General features: G+C 51.2%; 1 protein-coding gene across 7 annotated transcripts in view; it reads right to left on the bottom strand.

Annotated features, from left to right (window-relative positions):
- DOCK3 (dedicator of cytokinesis 3) overlaps positions 1-15059 on the bottom strand; it is a 694815-nt gene that overhangs the window by 493498 nt on the left and 186258 nt on the right. For all 7 annotated transcript variants that reach the window (XM_054034104.1, XM_054034108.1, XM_054034105.1 and 4 more), the window contains exon 4: positions 5605-5660. In XM_054034104.1, coding sequence (XP_053890079.1) covers positions 5605-5660 — 56 coding nt within the window. The remainder of the gene's footprint in view (positions 1-5604; positions 5661-15059) is intronic.

Here is a 15059-nt window from a genome sequence, read left to right as displayed (position 1 = left end):
CAATGCCATCTATGCCAGCGGTTTTCAACATGAGGAGGCATGTAGGCACAGATTAACAGACACTGCTACTGAAGAACTTTTGGTCCCAAGTGAACAGAGTGCACGCACACCATACAGAGAATACCCAGAGGGACCAATACTCGAAAAAGAACAACCGCGGAACCTTTTAGAGGTATTGATGTGAAGCCTCTCTAAATAAGGATTTTAAAGAGCAATGAATTATCATGACTGATGGGAAAGAAGTGAGAACTCATCTTAGAACTGCCTAGCTATCCCTCCTTTGGGGGGAGGGATAGCTCAGTGGTTTGAGCATTGGTCTGCTAAACCCAGGGTTGTGAGTTCAATCCTTAAGGGGGCCACTTGGGGATCTGGGGCAAAATCAGTACTTGGTCCTTCTAGTGAAGGCAGGGGGCTGGACTCGATGACCTTTCAAGGTCCCTTCCAGTTCTAGGAGATGGGATATCTCCATTAATTATTGTTATTATTAGCTCCAAACCATACGCACAATGAATTAGGACAGTTCTCAAACTTTAGCAACCTGAGGACCCCCATTTTGATTTTAAAATTTTCCGACTCCCAGGTCCCCCCGCTCAGCCCCATGCTCCGTCCCCACTCCGCCCCTCCCCCAAGACCCCACCCCTGCCCCTCCTCTTCCCGCTCCCTCCCCCAAGCACGCCCCATCCCTGCGCCTCCTGCACGCTGCTGAACGCTGGAGTTGATCAACAAGGCCGGCAGCCCCAGACATGATTCCACCCCTCCTCTGAGCGCACCCCATCCCTGCTCCTCCCCCTCTCTCCCAGCACCTCCTGCACGCCGCTGAACAGCTGTTCTCTGGCATGCAGGAGGTGCTGGTAAGGAAGGGGAGGAGTTTATCAGCGGGGCCCGCGGACACCCTGGGGTACTCCAGTTTGAGAACTGCTTAACTAGGATATGAGTGAACTGGTTTGGAATGCAGGAATAGGATCCCTCCCTCTATCAGATCCTTCCTACATCTCCCACAGTATCTTCCTGGCTGGCTGGGAGGAATTCTGATGATTAAGGAGTGTGCAATGCAGAGGTATAAATTCAGAAAAATTGTGATGTTCAGTGCCTCAAGATTTTGGTGCTCAATTTGAATCTCTTTTCAGAAAGTGCTGAGCACCTGCCCTCTGAAATCAGGCCCTTTTATGATGTCTCAAATTGGTCACTGAAAACTTGGAAGCACCCCAAATCACTAGACACTTCTGAAAATCTTGGCCAAGATTTCCACAGCACACCTAACACTAAGGCTCAGATCCTCAAAGGTATTTAGGCACCTAATTCCCATTGAAATAAGTGGAAGTTAGGTGCCTAAATATCTTTTGAGGATATAGGCCTCAATCTCTTACATCTCTGTATTACTATAAGGTTTTAGATTATACGATGGCACAACATCTGTACACAATCAAAATGCTACAAACAATATAGGCATCCAGAATGAAAGAAAAGTGATACCATAGCGCAACCATTCCATCATGATTAAGACATTTTAGTGGTTGTCGTCCTGGGTTTGTAATGCTTATTTTCGGGATAATTACAACATTATTTGAATTTTTTTACCCCATGTTACCTGATGTGCATTCTCATCTTTCACTTTAGTTTAATATAGGTTTTTGTCTGTGAATAGTAACTAGATCCCTACTCTTGGATCTCAACTCCCTAGCACAAGAAAGGCTGGAACTCCCCTAGATATCAAAGATATTTGGCCTTCTGAAATCACCTGCCAATACCTCAGTGCCTTCTAGAACATGCTACTTTTATAGTCCTTTCTGAACACAGCTAAGGAGCCCACCTATGCGACTGCAGCCATTTACGTTAGTTACAGATTTCTGTTGCTCTTATTACTGGCTTTGTTTTGGACAGTGTTTCTGTATCCCTTGATTGTTTTGCCCTGCACTCCTACAGTTCCTCAATATGCCAGAAAAACAACAAGGAGTCTGGTGGCACCTTAAAGACTAACAGATTTATTTGGGCATAAGCTTTCGTGGGTAAAAACCTCACTTCTTCGGATGCATAGAGTGAAAGTTACAGATGCAGGCATTATATACTGACACATGGAGAGCAGGGAGTTACTTTGCAAGTGGAGAATCAGTGTTGACAGGGCCAATTCAGTCAGGGTGGATGTAGTCCACTCCAATAATAGATGAGGAGGTGTTAATTCCAGGAGAGGAAAAGCTGCTTCTGTAATGAGCCAGCCACTCCCAGTCCCTATTCAAGCCCAGATTAATGGTGTTAAATTTGTAAATGAATTTTAGTTCTGCTGTTTCTCTTTGAAGTCTGTTTCTGAAGTTTTTTTGTTCAGTGATAGTGACTTTTAAATCTGTAATAGAATGACCAGGGAGATTGAAGTGTTCACTTACTGGCTTATGTATATTACCATTCCTGATGTCCGATTTGTGTCCATTTATTCTTTTGCGGAGGGACTGTCTGGTTTGGCCAATGTACATGGCAGAGGGGGTGTTTCTGTGGTATGGTGTGTAGTTAAATTAAACACCACCCTATACCGGAAACCTACTGACCGCTATACGTACCTACATGCCTCCAGCTTCCATCCAAGACACATCACACAATCCATTGTCTACAGCCAAGCCCTGAGATACAACCGAATTTGCTCCAACCCCTCAGACAGAGACAAACACGTACAAGATCTTTATCAAGCATTTGTAAAACTACCATACCCACCTGGGGAAGTGAGGAAACAGATTGACAGAGCAAGACGGGTACCCAGAAATCACCTACTACAGGACAGGCCCAACAAGGACAATAACAGAACACCACTAGCCATCACATACAGCCCCCAGCTAAAACCTCTCCAGCGCATTATCCACGATCTACAACCTATCCTGGAAAATGATCCCTCACTCTCACAGACCTTGGGAGGCAGACCAGTCCTCGCTTACAGACAATCCCCCAACCTGAAGCAAATACTCACCAGCAAGTACACACCACACCACAGAAACACCAACGCAGGAACCAATCCCTGTAGCAAACTTCGTTGCCTACTCTGTCCCCATATCTACTCTGGCGACACCATCAGAGGACCCAACCACATCAGCCACACCATCAAGGGCTCATTCACCTGCACATCCACTAATGTTATATATGCCATCATGTGCCAGCAATGCCCCTCTGCCATGTACATTGGCCAAACCGGACAGTCCCTCCGCAAAAGAATAAATGGACACAAATCGGCCATCAGGAATGGTAACATACATAAGCCAGTAGGTGAACACTTCAATCTCCCTGGTCATTCTATTACAGATTTAAAAGTCACTATCATTGAACAAAAAAACTTCAGAAACAGACTTCTAAGAGAAACAGCAGAACTAAAATTCATTTGCAAATTTAACACCATTAATCTGGGCTTGAATAGGGACTGGGAGTGGCTGGCTCATTACAGAAGCAGCTTTTCCTCTCCTAGAATTGACACCTCCTCATCTATTATTGGGAGTGGACTACATCCACCCTGATTGAATTGGCCCTGTCAACACTGATTCTCCTCTTGCAAAGTAACTCCCTGCTCTCCATGTGTCAGTATATAATGCTTGCATCTGTAACTTTCACTCTATGCATCCGAAGAAGTGAGGTTTTTACCCACGAAAGCTTATGCCCAAATAAATCTTAGTCTTTAAGGTGCCACCAGACTCCTTGTTGTTTTTGTAGATACAGACTAACACGGCTACCCCCTGATACCTGTCAATATGCCAGAGCAGTTCTTCACAGCAATGATCTCCTTCAGCATCGTTGTAGCTCAGTCTTAGTTGCTAACACCTCATGGAAGCAAGGAGATGTTGCCTTCAATGGTTCATACACCGATTTTGCTGCTTTATGGGTCACTGATCTCATTGTTTCCTTTAGAAGTTTATATTCCTTTGGTACATAACACCACCTCAACGCTTCACCCAATGCACAGAGTTTTTTCAGCCTGTAATGGTTCAATGGCCTGATACTTATTTTGAAGTGTCAAGTCCCCCTTCTAAGTTATTAGTGTAGTTACTTTCTCTTGAAACATGTTATGTCAACAAAATATTGCATGAAAGGGGTCACAGAACAGCAAGGCCTTCTGTTCCCAAGTTTTGACTGTGTACAGCTAATAATTTTTAAAGATATGTGCTGAGTTATTGTATATTAATATCACACTCTGCTCTTAGGTGACAATACCTAGACTTCATCATCAGCACACACTTTTACACACACAAAGTAAAATTTTCAAAAGTGCCTGCCTAAGTCCCTTTTGAAAAAAACAGGGACTTTGGCTCTTTGATGCTTTTGAAAATTATACTCCTAGTTCAATTTTCAAAAGTAATTTAAGCACTTAGGAGGCTAAGAATCATTAAAAGTAACTGAAGTTCTGATCATAGCAAAATAAGAGGTGTTGGCTACATATCTGTGCTCCCTTAGCATACTATAATCAATAAAACAGTGGGCCCAGGTATGTTAGAGAACAGTGAGCAGGGAGTGTGAATGGTTTCTTAAAAGGGTACATATTACTGATGACATCATCCATATGTTACTTTTCCAGTGCACAACCAGAGGAGTGTAAACACAGTCATTTTTCTTCTTCCAATATTAAAAATACAAGTGTGACATTTGATAAATGGAGAACAGAACCCCAGAGAATGACATTTGATCGTCAAAGTTCAAAGAGTATCATTAGGGCCCTACCAAATTTACAGTCCATTTTGATCAATTTCACTCTCACAGGATTTAAAAAATCATAAATGTCATGATTTCAGCTATTTAAATCTGAAATTTCATGGTGTTGTAATTGTAGGGGTCCTGACCCAAAAAGGAGTGGAGGCGGGGTGGTCATAAGGTTATTGTACAGGGAGTTACGGTACTGCTACTCTTACTTCTGCACTGCTGCAGATGGCGGCAGTGCTGCCTTCAGAGCAGGGCAGCTGGAGAGCAGCAGCTGCTGGCTGGGAGCCCAGATCTGAAGGCAGAGCCACTGCCAGCAACAGCGCAGAAGTAAGGATGGCATGGTATGGTATTAACACTATTATTTCTGCGCTGCTGCCTGCAGAGCTGCGCCCTCAGTCAGCAGCCCCCACTCTCCAGCCACCCAGCTCTGAAGGCAGCAAAGCAGAAGTGAGGGTGGCATGGTATGGTATTGCAACCCTTACTTCTGCGTTGCTGATGGCGGGGCACCGCCTTCAGAGCTGGACTCCCTGCAAACAGCTGCTGCTCTCCAGCCACCCAGCTCTGCAGGCCGTGTAGAAGTAACGGTGGCAATACCGCAAGCCCTCTAAAATAACCTTCCAACCTCCCTGCAACTCCCTTTTGGGTCAGGGCCCCCAATTTGGGAAAGGCTGGTCTCCCCGTGAAATCAGTATAGTATAGAATAAAAGCATAAAAAAGACCGGATTTCAAAGGGGTAGACCAGATTTCATAGTCCGGGACACGTTTTTCATAGCCGTGAATTTGGTAGAGCCCTAAGTATCATAACAACAAGAAAGAAAAATTAATAAATTTTGTAGGAAAGTTTTTGACAATATCCCTTCAAAATTCCAAAGAGATCATTTCTCAGATTCTCTCCATTTACACAAATGAGGCAACTTCTTAATAATCAAGAAAAATACTCACCCTCTGTTACTGACGATTGCCTTTTTCAAGTGAATATAGTTAGCAGGAAAGATCCCCTGCAAGAGAGAATAATAATTCTACTTGTCAGAAAAATACAATCATAGCTTTGAACAGTTTTCATTATAACAAAATTAGCAAACATTTGATAACTGCCAACTTTCCAATTTCACCTATAGTGCGAAACAAGCTATCACTGTCAAAATCAATATTCAAATTATAGTCACATCACATGGCTTCAACTTATCTCAGAATAGGACAGTATGTTGATTTGACAATTATGTAAGTCATATAACCTTTCATTTTTGAAAAAAAAAAAATACTTGTGTGACAAAAATATCACAGCAAACAGATCAAAACATCTGAAAGCTCTATAACTCTAAAAAACAACTTTAAAAAATCATTAATTTTCTGGTTTGAAATAGAATACTGGGCTCCAACAATACTTTTTCCTCTTTCCTCTTAGAGTTTTAATTTTTGCTGTTGAGTTAATTCAAAGAATATTTACACTGTTATCTATTGTGGTTTCTCTGACTGTCAAATTATGGACTTAATCCTCAGAATGAAACTGTTTTCCATCACACTCCACACCTAAAAATGTATCATACCTCTTTTTATCCTCTGATCTTGACACTTTAAGGCTAAACTTTGTGATTGTATAGATTACAGATGATGCAGAATGCTGTTGCCAGGATAAAGAACAGTTACCTGTTCCGTAACTGGCGTTCTTCGAGATGTGTTGCTCAGGTGTATTCCACAGTAGGTGTGCGTGCTCGCCACATGCACTGGTGCCGGAAGTTTTTCCCTTAGCAGTACCCGTAGTGGGGGAGCACCGTTGCAACCCCTGGAGTGGCGCCTGTATATCGCACCATAAGGGGGGGGTGCGTGCTCCCCCCACCCTCAGTTCCTTCTTGCCAGACAACTCCGACAGAGGGGAAGGAGGGCGGGATGTGGAATACACCTGAGCAACACATCTCGAAGAATGCCAGTTAAAGAACAGGTAACTGTCCTTTCTTCTTCGAGTTATTGCTCATGTGTATTCCACAGTAGGTGACTCCAAGCTATACCTGACGGAGGTGGGAGGATTTTAAGGGTTACCCAGGCGGAGCACCCCCCTACCAAACCTGGCGTCATCCCGCATTTGGGAGACGATCGCATAATGCAAAGCAAAGGTGTGAACAGAGGACCAAGTAGCAGCCCTGCAGATGTCCTGAATGAGCCACATAGGCAGCTGACGAGGCCTGAGCTCTCGTCGAATGAGCCTTCACTATAGGCAGCGGGGGAACCCCTGACAGGTCGTAACACGTGCGTATGCACGAGGTGATCCAGCGGGAAATCCGCCGGGTGGAAACCGGTCACCCCCTCATGCGCTCAGCCAATGCAATAAACAGCTGAGGGGATTTCCGAAATGGCCTGGTTCTGTCCAGGTAAAAGGCCAGTGCTCTGCGCACATCTAGCATGTGCAGACGTCGGTCCTTATTAGAGGAATGGGGCTTAGGACAGAGGACCGGGAGGAAAATGTCCTGCTCTATGTGAAAAGCCGAGACTACCTTCGGCAGGAAAGCCAGATGTGGGCGGAGCTGGACCTTATCCCTATCGAAGACCGTGTATGGGGGCTCAGATGTCAGTGCCCTGAGCTCTGAGACCCAGCGGGCTGAGGTGATAGCCACCAGGAACGCCATTTTCCACGATAAATGGGACCAAGAACATGTGGCCAAGGGCTCAAAGGGAGGCCCTGTGAGGTGAGAAAGCACCAGGTTCAGGTCCCAGAGCGGAACCGGGGGTCTAGGGTCCGGAAAGGCCCAATCCAGACCTTTTAGGAACCGGGATGTCATGTGGTGTGAAAACACCGAGTGGCCCTGCATCGGGGGGTGGAAGGCCGAGATGGCCGCTAAGTGCACCCTGAATGAGGAGGGTGCCAGCCCTTGGGTTCTAAGGGCGAGGAGGTAATCAAGGATGAACTGGAGAGGTGCTGAGGAGGGGGAAGCACCCTTCTCCCTCGCCCATCTAGAGAACCGATACCATTTAGCTAAGTAGGTTCTACGTGTGGATGATTTCCTGCTCTCGAGCAGGACCTGTCCAACCCTCTCAGAACACCACCTTCTTCCTCGTTCAACCATGGAGCAGCCACGCTGTCAAGTGGAGGGCGGCCAGGTTGGGATGGAGGAGACGACCTCCCTCCTGGGAGAGAAGGTCCGGTCAAAGAGGCAGCCTGTGCGGGGGGGGGGGGGTAACGGACAGCTGCAGGAGTGTCTCGTACCAATGTTGACGGGCCCAATCCAGGGCTATGAGGATAATCCGTGCCCCGTATGCCTTCATCTTCTGTAGGACCCTGCCTATCAGGGGGAAGGGCGGAAAGGCGTACAGCAGGGGGCCCGACCACATTAACAAAAATGCGTCAGATATCGACCCCTCACCCTGTCCCGCCCTGGAGCAGAATTGCGGGCATAGGCGATTCTGGACGGTGGCGAACAGATCTACCTGGGGAATGCCCCAGTGTAGGAAGAGCTGCCTGGCCTCCTCCCTATGTAGCGACCACTCGTGTTGTTGGGAGAAAAACCTGCTCAGGTGATCCGCAAGCGTATTGCAGTTGCCGGGCAGGTGAAAAGCCCTCAGGTGGATGTCGTGGGCTATACAAAACTCCCACAGGAGTTGGGCTTCCTGGCACAAAGCCGCTGAACGAGTACCCCCTTGTCTGTTGATATAGTATATCGCGGTCGTATTGTCTGTGAGGACTGACTGCCTTCCCACCCAGGTGGTGGCGGAAGGCCCCGCACGCCAGGCGTACCACCCTGAGTTCCCTGACGTTTACGTGCAGGGACAATTCCGAGGGCGACCACCTGTCCTGTGTTCGGAAGTTTCCCACATGGGCTCCCCATCCCATGTCTGAAGCGTCCGATACCAGATCTAGCGAGGGAGGGGGCTCCCGGAAGAGGATGCCCTGGAGCATGTTGCCCGGGAGAGACCACCATTGTAGGTCGGCAATTATATGGGGGGGGGGCAGCGTGACTACCTTGTCCAGGCCGTTCCTGGCCTGGGAGTACTGGGAGGCCAGCCGAAGCTGGAGGGGCCACATCCTGAACCTGGCATGTCACACCACAAAGGTGCAGGCTGCCATATGGCCTAGGATCTGAAGGCACATTCCTGCTGTCACAGGGAAGGCCGTGACTGAGGCTATGAGACTTCTGAGCATCTTGAACCTGTCCCGGGGAAGGGAGGCCATGACCCCCCGAGAGTCTAACAGTGCCCCATGAAATGTATGCACTGAACCGGGACTAACGTGGATTTCTCCTCGTTTACCACTAGGCCTAGCCTCATGTAGGTGTCTAGCAGGAATTGCACCTGAGCCTGCATCTGGGACCGAGACTTGCCCTTGAGCAGCCAGTCATCCAGGTAGGGGAAGATCTGCAGCCCGTTCCTCCTGAGGTGGGCTGCGACCACCGCTATACATTTGGTGAAAACCCTGGGGGCCATAGAAAGACCAAAGGGGAGGACCGTGAACTGGTAATGGTCTGTCCCCACCAGGAAGCGCCTGTGGCCCTGGACAATATGGATGTGGAAATACGCATCCTGGAGGTCCAGGGCTGCGAACCAATCTCCTGGGTCCAGGGACGGGACAATAGAGGCCAGGGACACCATCCGAAATTTGCATCGAACCAGAAACTGGTTGAGATTCCACAGGTCGAGGATAGGCCTGAGCCCGCCTTTTGCCTTCGGGATCAGGAAATAGTGGGAGTAAAACCCCTTGCCCCGAAACTCCTGGGGTACCCTCTCCACTGCGCACAGGGTGAGGAGGCGCGACACCTCCTGACTTAATACAAGGGTGTGCTCCGGGTCCCCTGGGACATCCCGGGGCGGAGGGTGGTTGGTGGGGTGGAAACGAACTGCAGCCTGTACCCCTCAGAGATGGTACTGAGGACCCACCGGTCCGACGTTATGTGGGGCCAATGTACCCTGAAGGCAGATAAACTGTTGCCAAAAACCAGCTTTATTAACTGGGAGGGGGGGTTCCCTGGCAACAGGCCCGGTGACTCCCCACAAACAGTCAAAACCGCCTCTTGCCCTGCCTCTTGCCCTTCAAGGTGCTGGAGCGTGGGGCTGACCGAGAGTGACACTGAGACCTGCGTCTCTGGTCTCTAGGCCTCTTGAGTGGGGGCTTGTATCTGCCCCGTGCCGGGGGAGCCGAAGGCTGCGGTCTAGGCTTGTCCTTGGTCAGTGGGACATATAGACCGAGTGTCTGCAGGATGGTGCGGGAGTCCTTCATCCCGTGCAGACGGGTGTCTGTCTGGTCTGCAAACAATGCTTTGCCATCAAAGGCAGGTCCTGCACCAGAGCCTGGGACTCTACCAACAGCCCTGAGAGGGAAAAACAAGACGCCTGTCTCATGGAGATCGCCGTGGCCATGGAACGAGCCGCCGTGTTAGCTGCGTCCGAGGCCGCCTGGAGAGCTGCCTTTGCTACCGCTGCACCCTCATCGAGCAGCACCCTAAACTCTTTCTTGTCCTGCTCTTGGAGGGAGGGTTCAAACTTTAGCAACGAAACCCACAAGTTAAAGTCAAAGCTACTCAGGAGGGCTTGGTGGTTTGCTACCCTGAGTTTGAAACTGGCTGAGGAATAAACCTTTTTGCCAAACGTTTCCAGTCTCCTGGCCTCCTTATCCTTAGGAGTCGGTGCGGATTGACCGTGCCGCTCACGGTGGTTGACCGACTCCACCACCAAAGAGTTTGGGGTGGGGTGGGTGTAAAGATACCCGTGCCCTTTTGTTGGCATGAAGTATTTACGTTCTGCCTTCTTGGAGATAGGTGGAAGCGAGGCCCGGGTTTGTCATAGGCCCGTGGAGATGTTTGCCACCCCCTGGTGAAGTGGCAATGCCATGCGGCTCAGTGCCGAGGAGGAGAGGACATTGAATTGATTGTCTGATGGTTCCTCCATCTCCTCCGCCTGCAGCTGTAGATTGGCAGCTACACGTCGGAGGAGGTTCTGGTGCGCCCTGAAATCCTCTTGGGAAGGAGGAGGCGGTACCGCTATGGGCTCATCCGGCAGGGGGACTGGGACGGCCCTTAGAGCATCAGGCGGTGCCGGTAGGCCACACTCCGTGTCAGGGTCCGGTTGTGATGCCGGCAGCGTGGCATCCAAGGACTGCCCTCGGTGCCGAGGTGGGGACGCAGAGTGGGCTTGGGATGCCCAAGCCACGGAGCAGGGCCTCTGCGGTGCGGGTGCCTGTGGCCACGGTGCCCACTGACACCACTGTCCTTGCCAGGATGCCCCTTGCCACTGCGCCGCCTGGGGTCCCACCAGGGTTATCTGCTCCTGGGGCATGGTGTGGCCTGGGGAGGGGCGGCTGGGAGCTGAGGTGGAGGTGGCCGAGGATCATACGGTGCCATAGGAGTGACTCAACCAGTGCCATCCACGTTGGGTCCTGCCCCGGGATTTTGACCTCGATGACGAGTAAGAGTACACGTCGGAGGTCGTATCCCTGGAGTCCCTTCGGTGACTCCGGGCGCGACGCTGCGGTGCCGGTGAGTGCCGGGATGCACTCTGAACATGGTGATCGTTGCGATATGGTCGGCGGTGCCGTCGGCGTCGAGATCCGCTCTCACTTGATGCGGAGCGTCGATGCTTCCCATGTTGATGCCTGCTGCCTCTTCGGGTCGAGGACGACTCAGGTGACTCGCTCCCAGGTGACCCCGACAATGGACCCCAAAAGTGTCCAGTCTCCTGGCATCCTTGTCCTTGGGGGTTGGTGCGGGCTGGCCGTGTCTTTCACAGTGGTTGACGGACTCCACCACCAGTGAGCTCGGGGTACGGTGAGTGTACAAATACTCATGCCCCTTTGTTGGCACAAAGTATTTCTGCTCTGCCTTCTTGGAAATGGGCGGCAGAGAGGCTGGCATTTGTGATAGTCCAATAGAAATGTTGGCTACCCCTTGGTGAAGCGGTAGGGCCACGCGGCCTGGTGCCGAGGAAGTCAGGACATTAAACAAATTGTCTGATGGCTCCTCCATCTCCTCCGCCTGGAGCTGGAGATTGGTGGCTACACCCCAGAGGAGCTCCTGATAAGCCTTGAAATCCTCCTGAGAAGGAGGGGGCGGTGCCGCTATGGACTCGTCCGGTGCCGAGGAAACGACCAGAACAGCCCCTAAGTCATCGGGCAGTGCCGGTAGGCTGCACTCTGTGTCTGGGTCCGGGCGCGGTGCCGGTGGTTCGGCACCCGAGGACTGCTCTCGGTACCGAGGCGGGGACGCTGAGGGCGCTTGGGATGCCCCAGCCATGGAGCGGGGCCTCGGCAGTCCGGGCGCCTGGGGCCACAGTGCCCACTGGCACCACTGTCCTTGCCATGGTGCCCCTTGCCACTGAGCCATCTGAGGTCCTACCAGGGTTACATGTTCCTGGGGGACGGTGTGGCCCGGGGAGGGACGGCTGGGAGCCGAGGCGGAAGTCACCGAGGAGCGCACGGTGCCGTAGGAGTGGCTCGACCGGTCCCGTCTATGTCAGGTCCGGCTCCGGGATTTAGACCTCGACGATGATGAGACATACACATCGGAGGTGCTATCTCTGGAGTCCCAACGGTGATCGCGGCTACAACGCCTCAGTGCCGGTGACTTTTGGGATGCACTCTGAGCATGACACGCACCGTGGTACGATCGGCGGTGCTGATGGCGTCAAGACCTGCTATCACTGCGGCTGGACGAGGAGAATCAACACTTTCTGTCCCGGCGCCTGTGGCCCCTGTGGGCAAAGGAAGACTCCGGCGACTCGCTCCCAGGCGACCCCGACAACGGAGTGGAGGTCAGTCGCGGGCTTCGGGAACGCCCCAGCACCTCGACCACAAGGTGCTGGGGTCCCGATCTGGCCGGTGAGGGCTGGTGGACACCCAACGGCGGCTTCCCTCAGGACCAGGGCCCCAACTCAGGCGGCCCGCTCAGTACTGGCATGACGAGGATGTAGCGTGCTGCCTAAGCTGCCTCCGGAATCCTCATCGTCGGGGAGGCACGCGCGGCCGGGGCCAGACTACTCCGCTCCACACGAGTCAGAGGTCTGGGTTCCAAGGGGGATCGTGGGCTGCCCAACTCGGGTCTGGCCTCACCCCTGTCCTTGTCTCGACGCTGCTGGGTCTTGCCTTGTTTTTTGGCAGGGGAGCGGTGCTGACTGGTGGATGGGGCTTCGCTCCGCACTGAGGAGGCAGTGCCCGGCACCGGGTCAGACTGGTGCGCCAGTGCCGACTCCATAAGCAGGGCCCGGAGTCAGATCTCACATTCGTGCTTAGTCTGGGGCTTGAAGGACTTACAGATTTTACAGCGCTCGCTTATGTGAGCCTCGCCCAGACAGCAAAGATACTCAGAGTGTGGATCGCTTCTGGGCATGGAATTGCAACAGGAGTCGCACGACTTGAAGCCTGGGGCTTGGGGCATGCCCTGAGCCAGGCTACTAACTGTAGAACTAGCAAAGTCGAAGATAGTACTACTAAGGAAGACGCTGCAGCAATGCTGGAGCACAAGTTCCGACTACCTTCACTGGCAGCAAGAAGGAACAGAGAGTGGGGGAAGTGCGCAGCCCCCTTTATAGCACGATATAGAGGCGCCACTCCAGGGATCGCAGCGGGTCTCCCCCACTACGGGTACTGCTAAGGGCAAAACGTCCGGCACCGGTGCATGTGGCGAGCACACACACCTACTGTGGAATACACCTGAGCAATCACTCGAAGAAGAACTCAGTCATGCATAGACATGTGACTTGCCCAGGTGACTCCAAAACTCCACTGTAGCTGGACTTTGCATAGGAGAGAGGAGGAGGTCTCCACCCACAAGAGAAAGTCTATTTAAGCCCAGGGGACACCCCTCCATTTTGTCTTCAGCTGGCTAAAGAGAGGGCCTCTCCACCTGCAAAGATACCTGAAAGAAACTGGAACAAAGAACAGTGACTGCAAGGGGTGTGAGTGATTGCTGGACCCAGACTAAAAGGAGATTAGTCTGTAAAAGGAAGCATTCTGGAACTGGTGAGGATTTTATCTGTATTCAGTTGGATTAGACATAGACTGGCATGTTTTATTTTATTTTGCTTGGTAATTCACTTTGTTCTGCCTGTTACTACTTGGAACCACTTAAATCCTACTTTCTGTATTTAATAAAAATCACTTTTTACTTAGTAATTAACCAAGAGTATGTATTAATACCTGGGGGGAGGGGGCAAACAACTGTGCATATCTCTCTATCAGTGTTACAGAGGTGAACAATTTGAGTTTACCCTGTATAAGCTTTATACAGGGTAAAACGGATTTATTTGGGTTTAGACCCCTCTGGGAGTTGGGCAACTGAGTGTTAAAGATAAAAACACTTCTGTAAGCTGTTTTCAGTGAAGCCTGCAGCTTTGGGGCAAGTAATTCAGACCCTGGGTCTGTGTTGCAGCAGATGGGCGTGTCTGGCTCAGCAAGACAAGGTGCTGGGGTCCCGAGTTGGCAGGGAAAGCAGGGGCAGAAGTAGCCTTGGCACATCAGTTGGCAGCTCCCAAGGAGGTTTCTGTGATCCAACCCATCACACTCATCAATGTATCTTATGTGCACAGGGACACGGCAATTTACCACAGAAAGTCAGGGACTAGGTAGGAAAACTCTACCATGATTACTATTAATCTTTCCTGCTAGTTTATCATTGGAAGGGGCTGAATGCACTTTGTCCCTATTACTGTGTGACCCTGCATACCCTGCACTAGGCAGGAAAGGGTTAATCCCACACTATGGGCGGCAGAAGTCCCGCCCCTTAGACCAAACTGGACATGCTCCAAATGCGGCAGTAGTATAAAGGAGAGCACCCATTCCGGGGGCTCACCGCCGGGGAAGGAGGACGCTCAGTGGAGGCTCCAGCCTGGGAGCCACTTCAGCCTCTGACTGCAGGAACCAGAGAGCCTGAGACCCAGACCAGAGACTGGTTGCCCACAGACAGTGGACAGGAGTCAGAGTCCCAACAAGCTATCTGCGCCAAGGAGCTTGGAGACCCTGACGATGAATGGACCCCACCTTTAGGACTTATGGTAGAAAGTGGGCCGGGGGTGGAGTGAGTGGTATATTGCATCCGAGGAAAGTCAGCTGGGCCGGGACCCGGTGGAGAGGGAGGCGCCAGGTACCCCTACCTCTCCTGCCGCGACCCAACCCTAGGTGGCAGCCCACTTCTCTGACTCTGGCCACAAAGCTGCACAGCCCTGACTCCAAGGGCAGTTGTACTGACTCTGGCCCATAGGCTGCCTGGCCCTGAACTCAAGGGCTGCGGTACTGAGGCTGGCCACTAGGCCTCACTGCCCTGAACCCAAGGGTTTTCATTTTGAATCTGACCATTGTGCCTTATTATGGTAGGGCCCAAAACAGTCAGGTAGATGGTAACCACGGTGTCAGCACACTCATTGTCTGCTTCAACGGGACACAAAGCATGCATACACCGCCGCAGACCACCACTCTTCCAGTTTCT

Source organism: Malaclemys terrapin, chromosome 7, assembly GCF_027887155.1.
Source record: "Malaclemys terrapin pileata isolate rMalTer1 chromosome 7, rMalTer1.hap1, whole genome shotgun sequence".
Lineage (NCBI taxonomy): Eukaryota > Metazoa > Chordata > Testudines > Emydidae > Malaclemys > Malaclemys terrapin.
The sequence above is the reverse complement of the archived record's forward strand: the minus strand, read 5'-3'. Positions and strand labels throughout refer to the sequence as shown.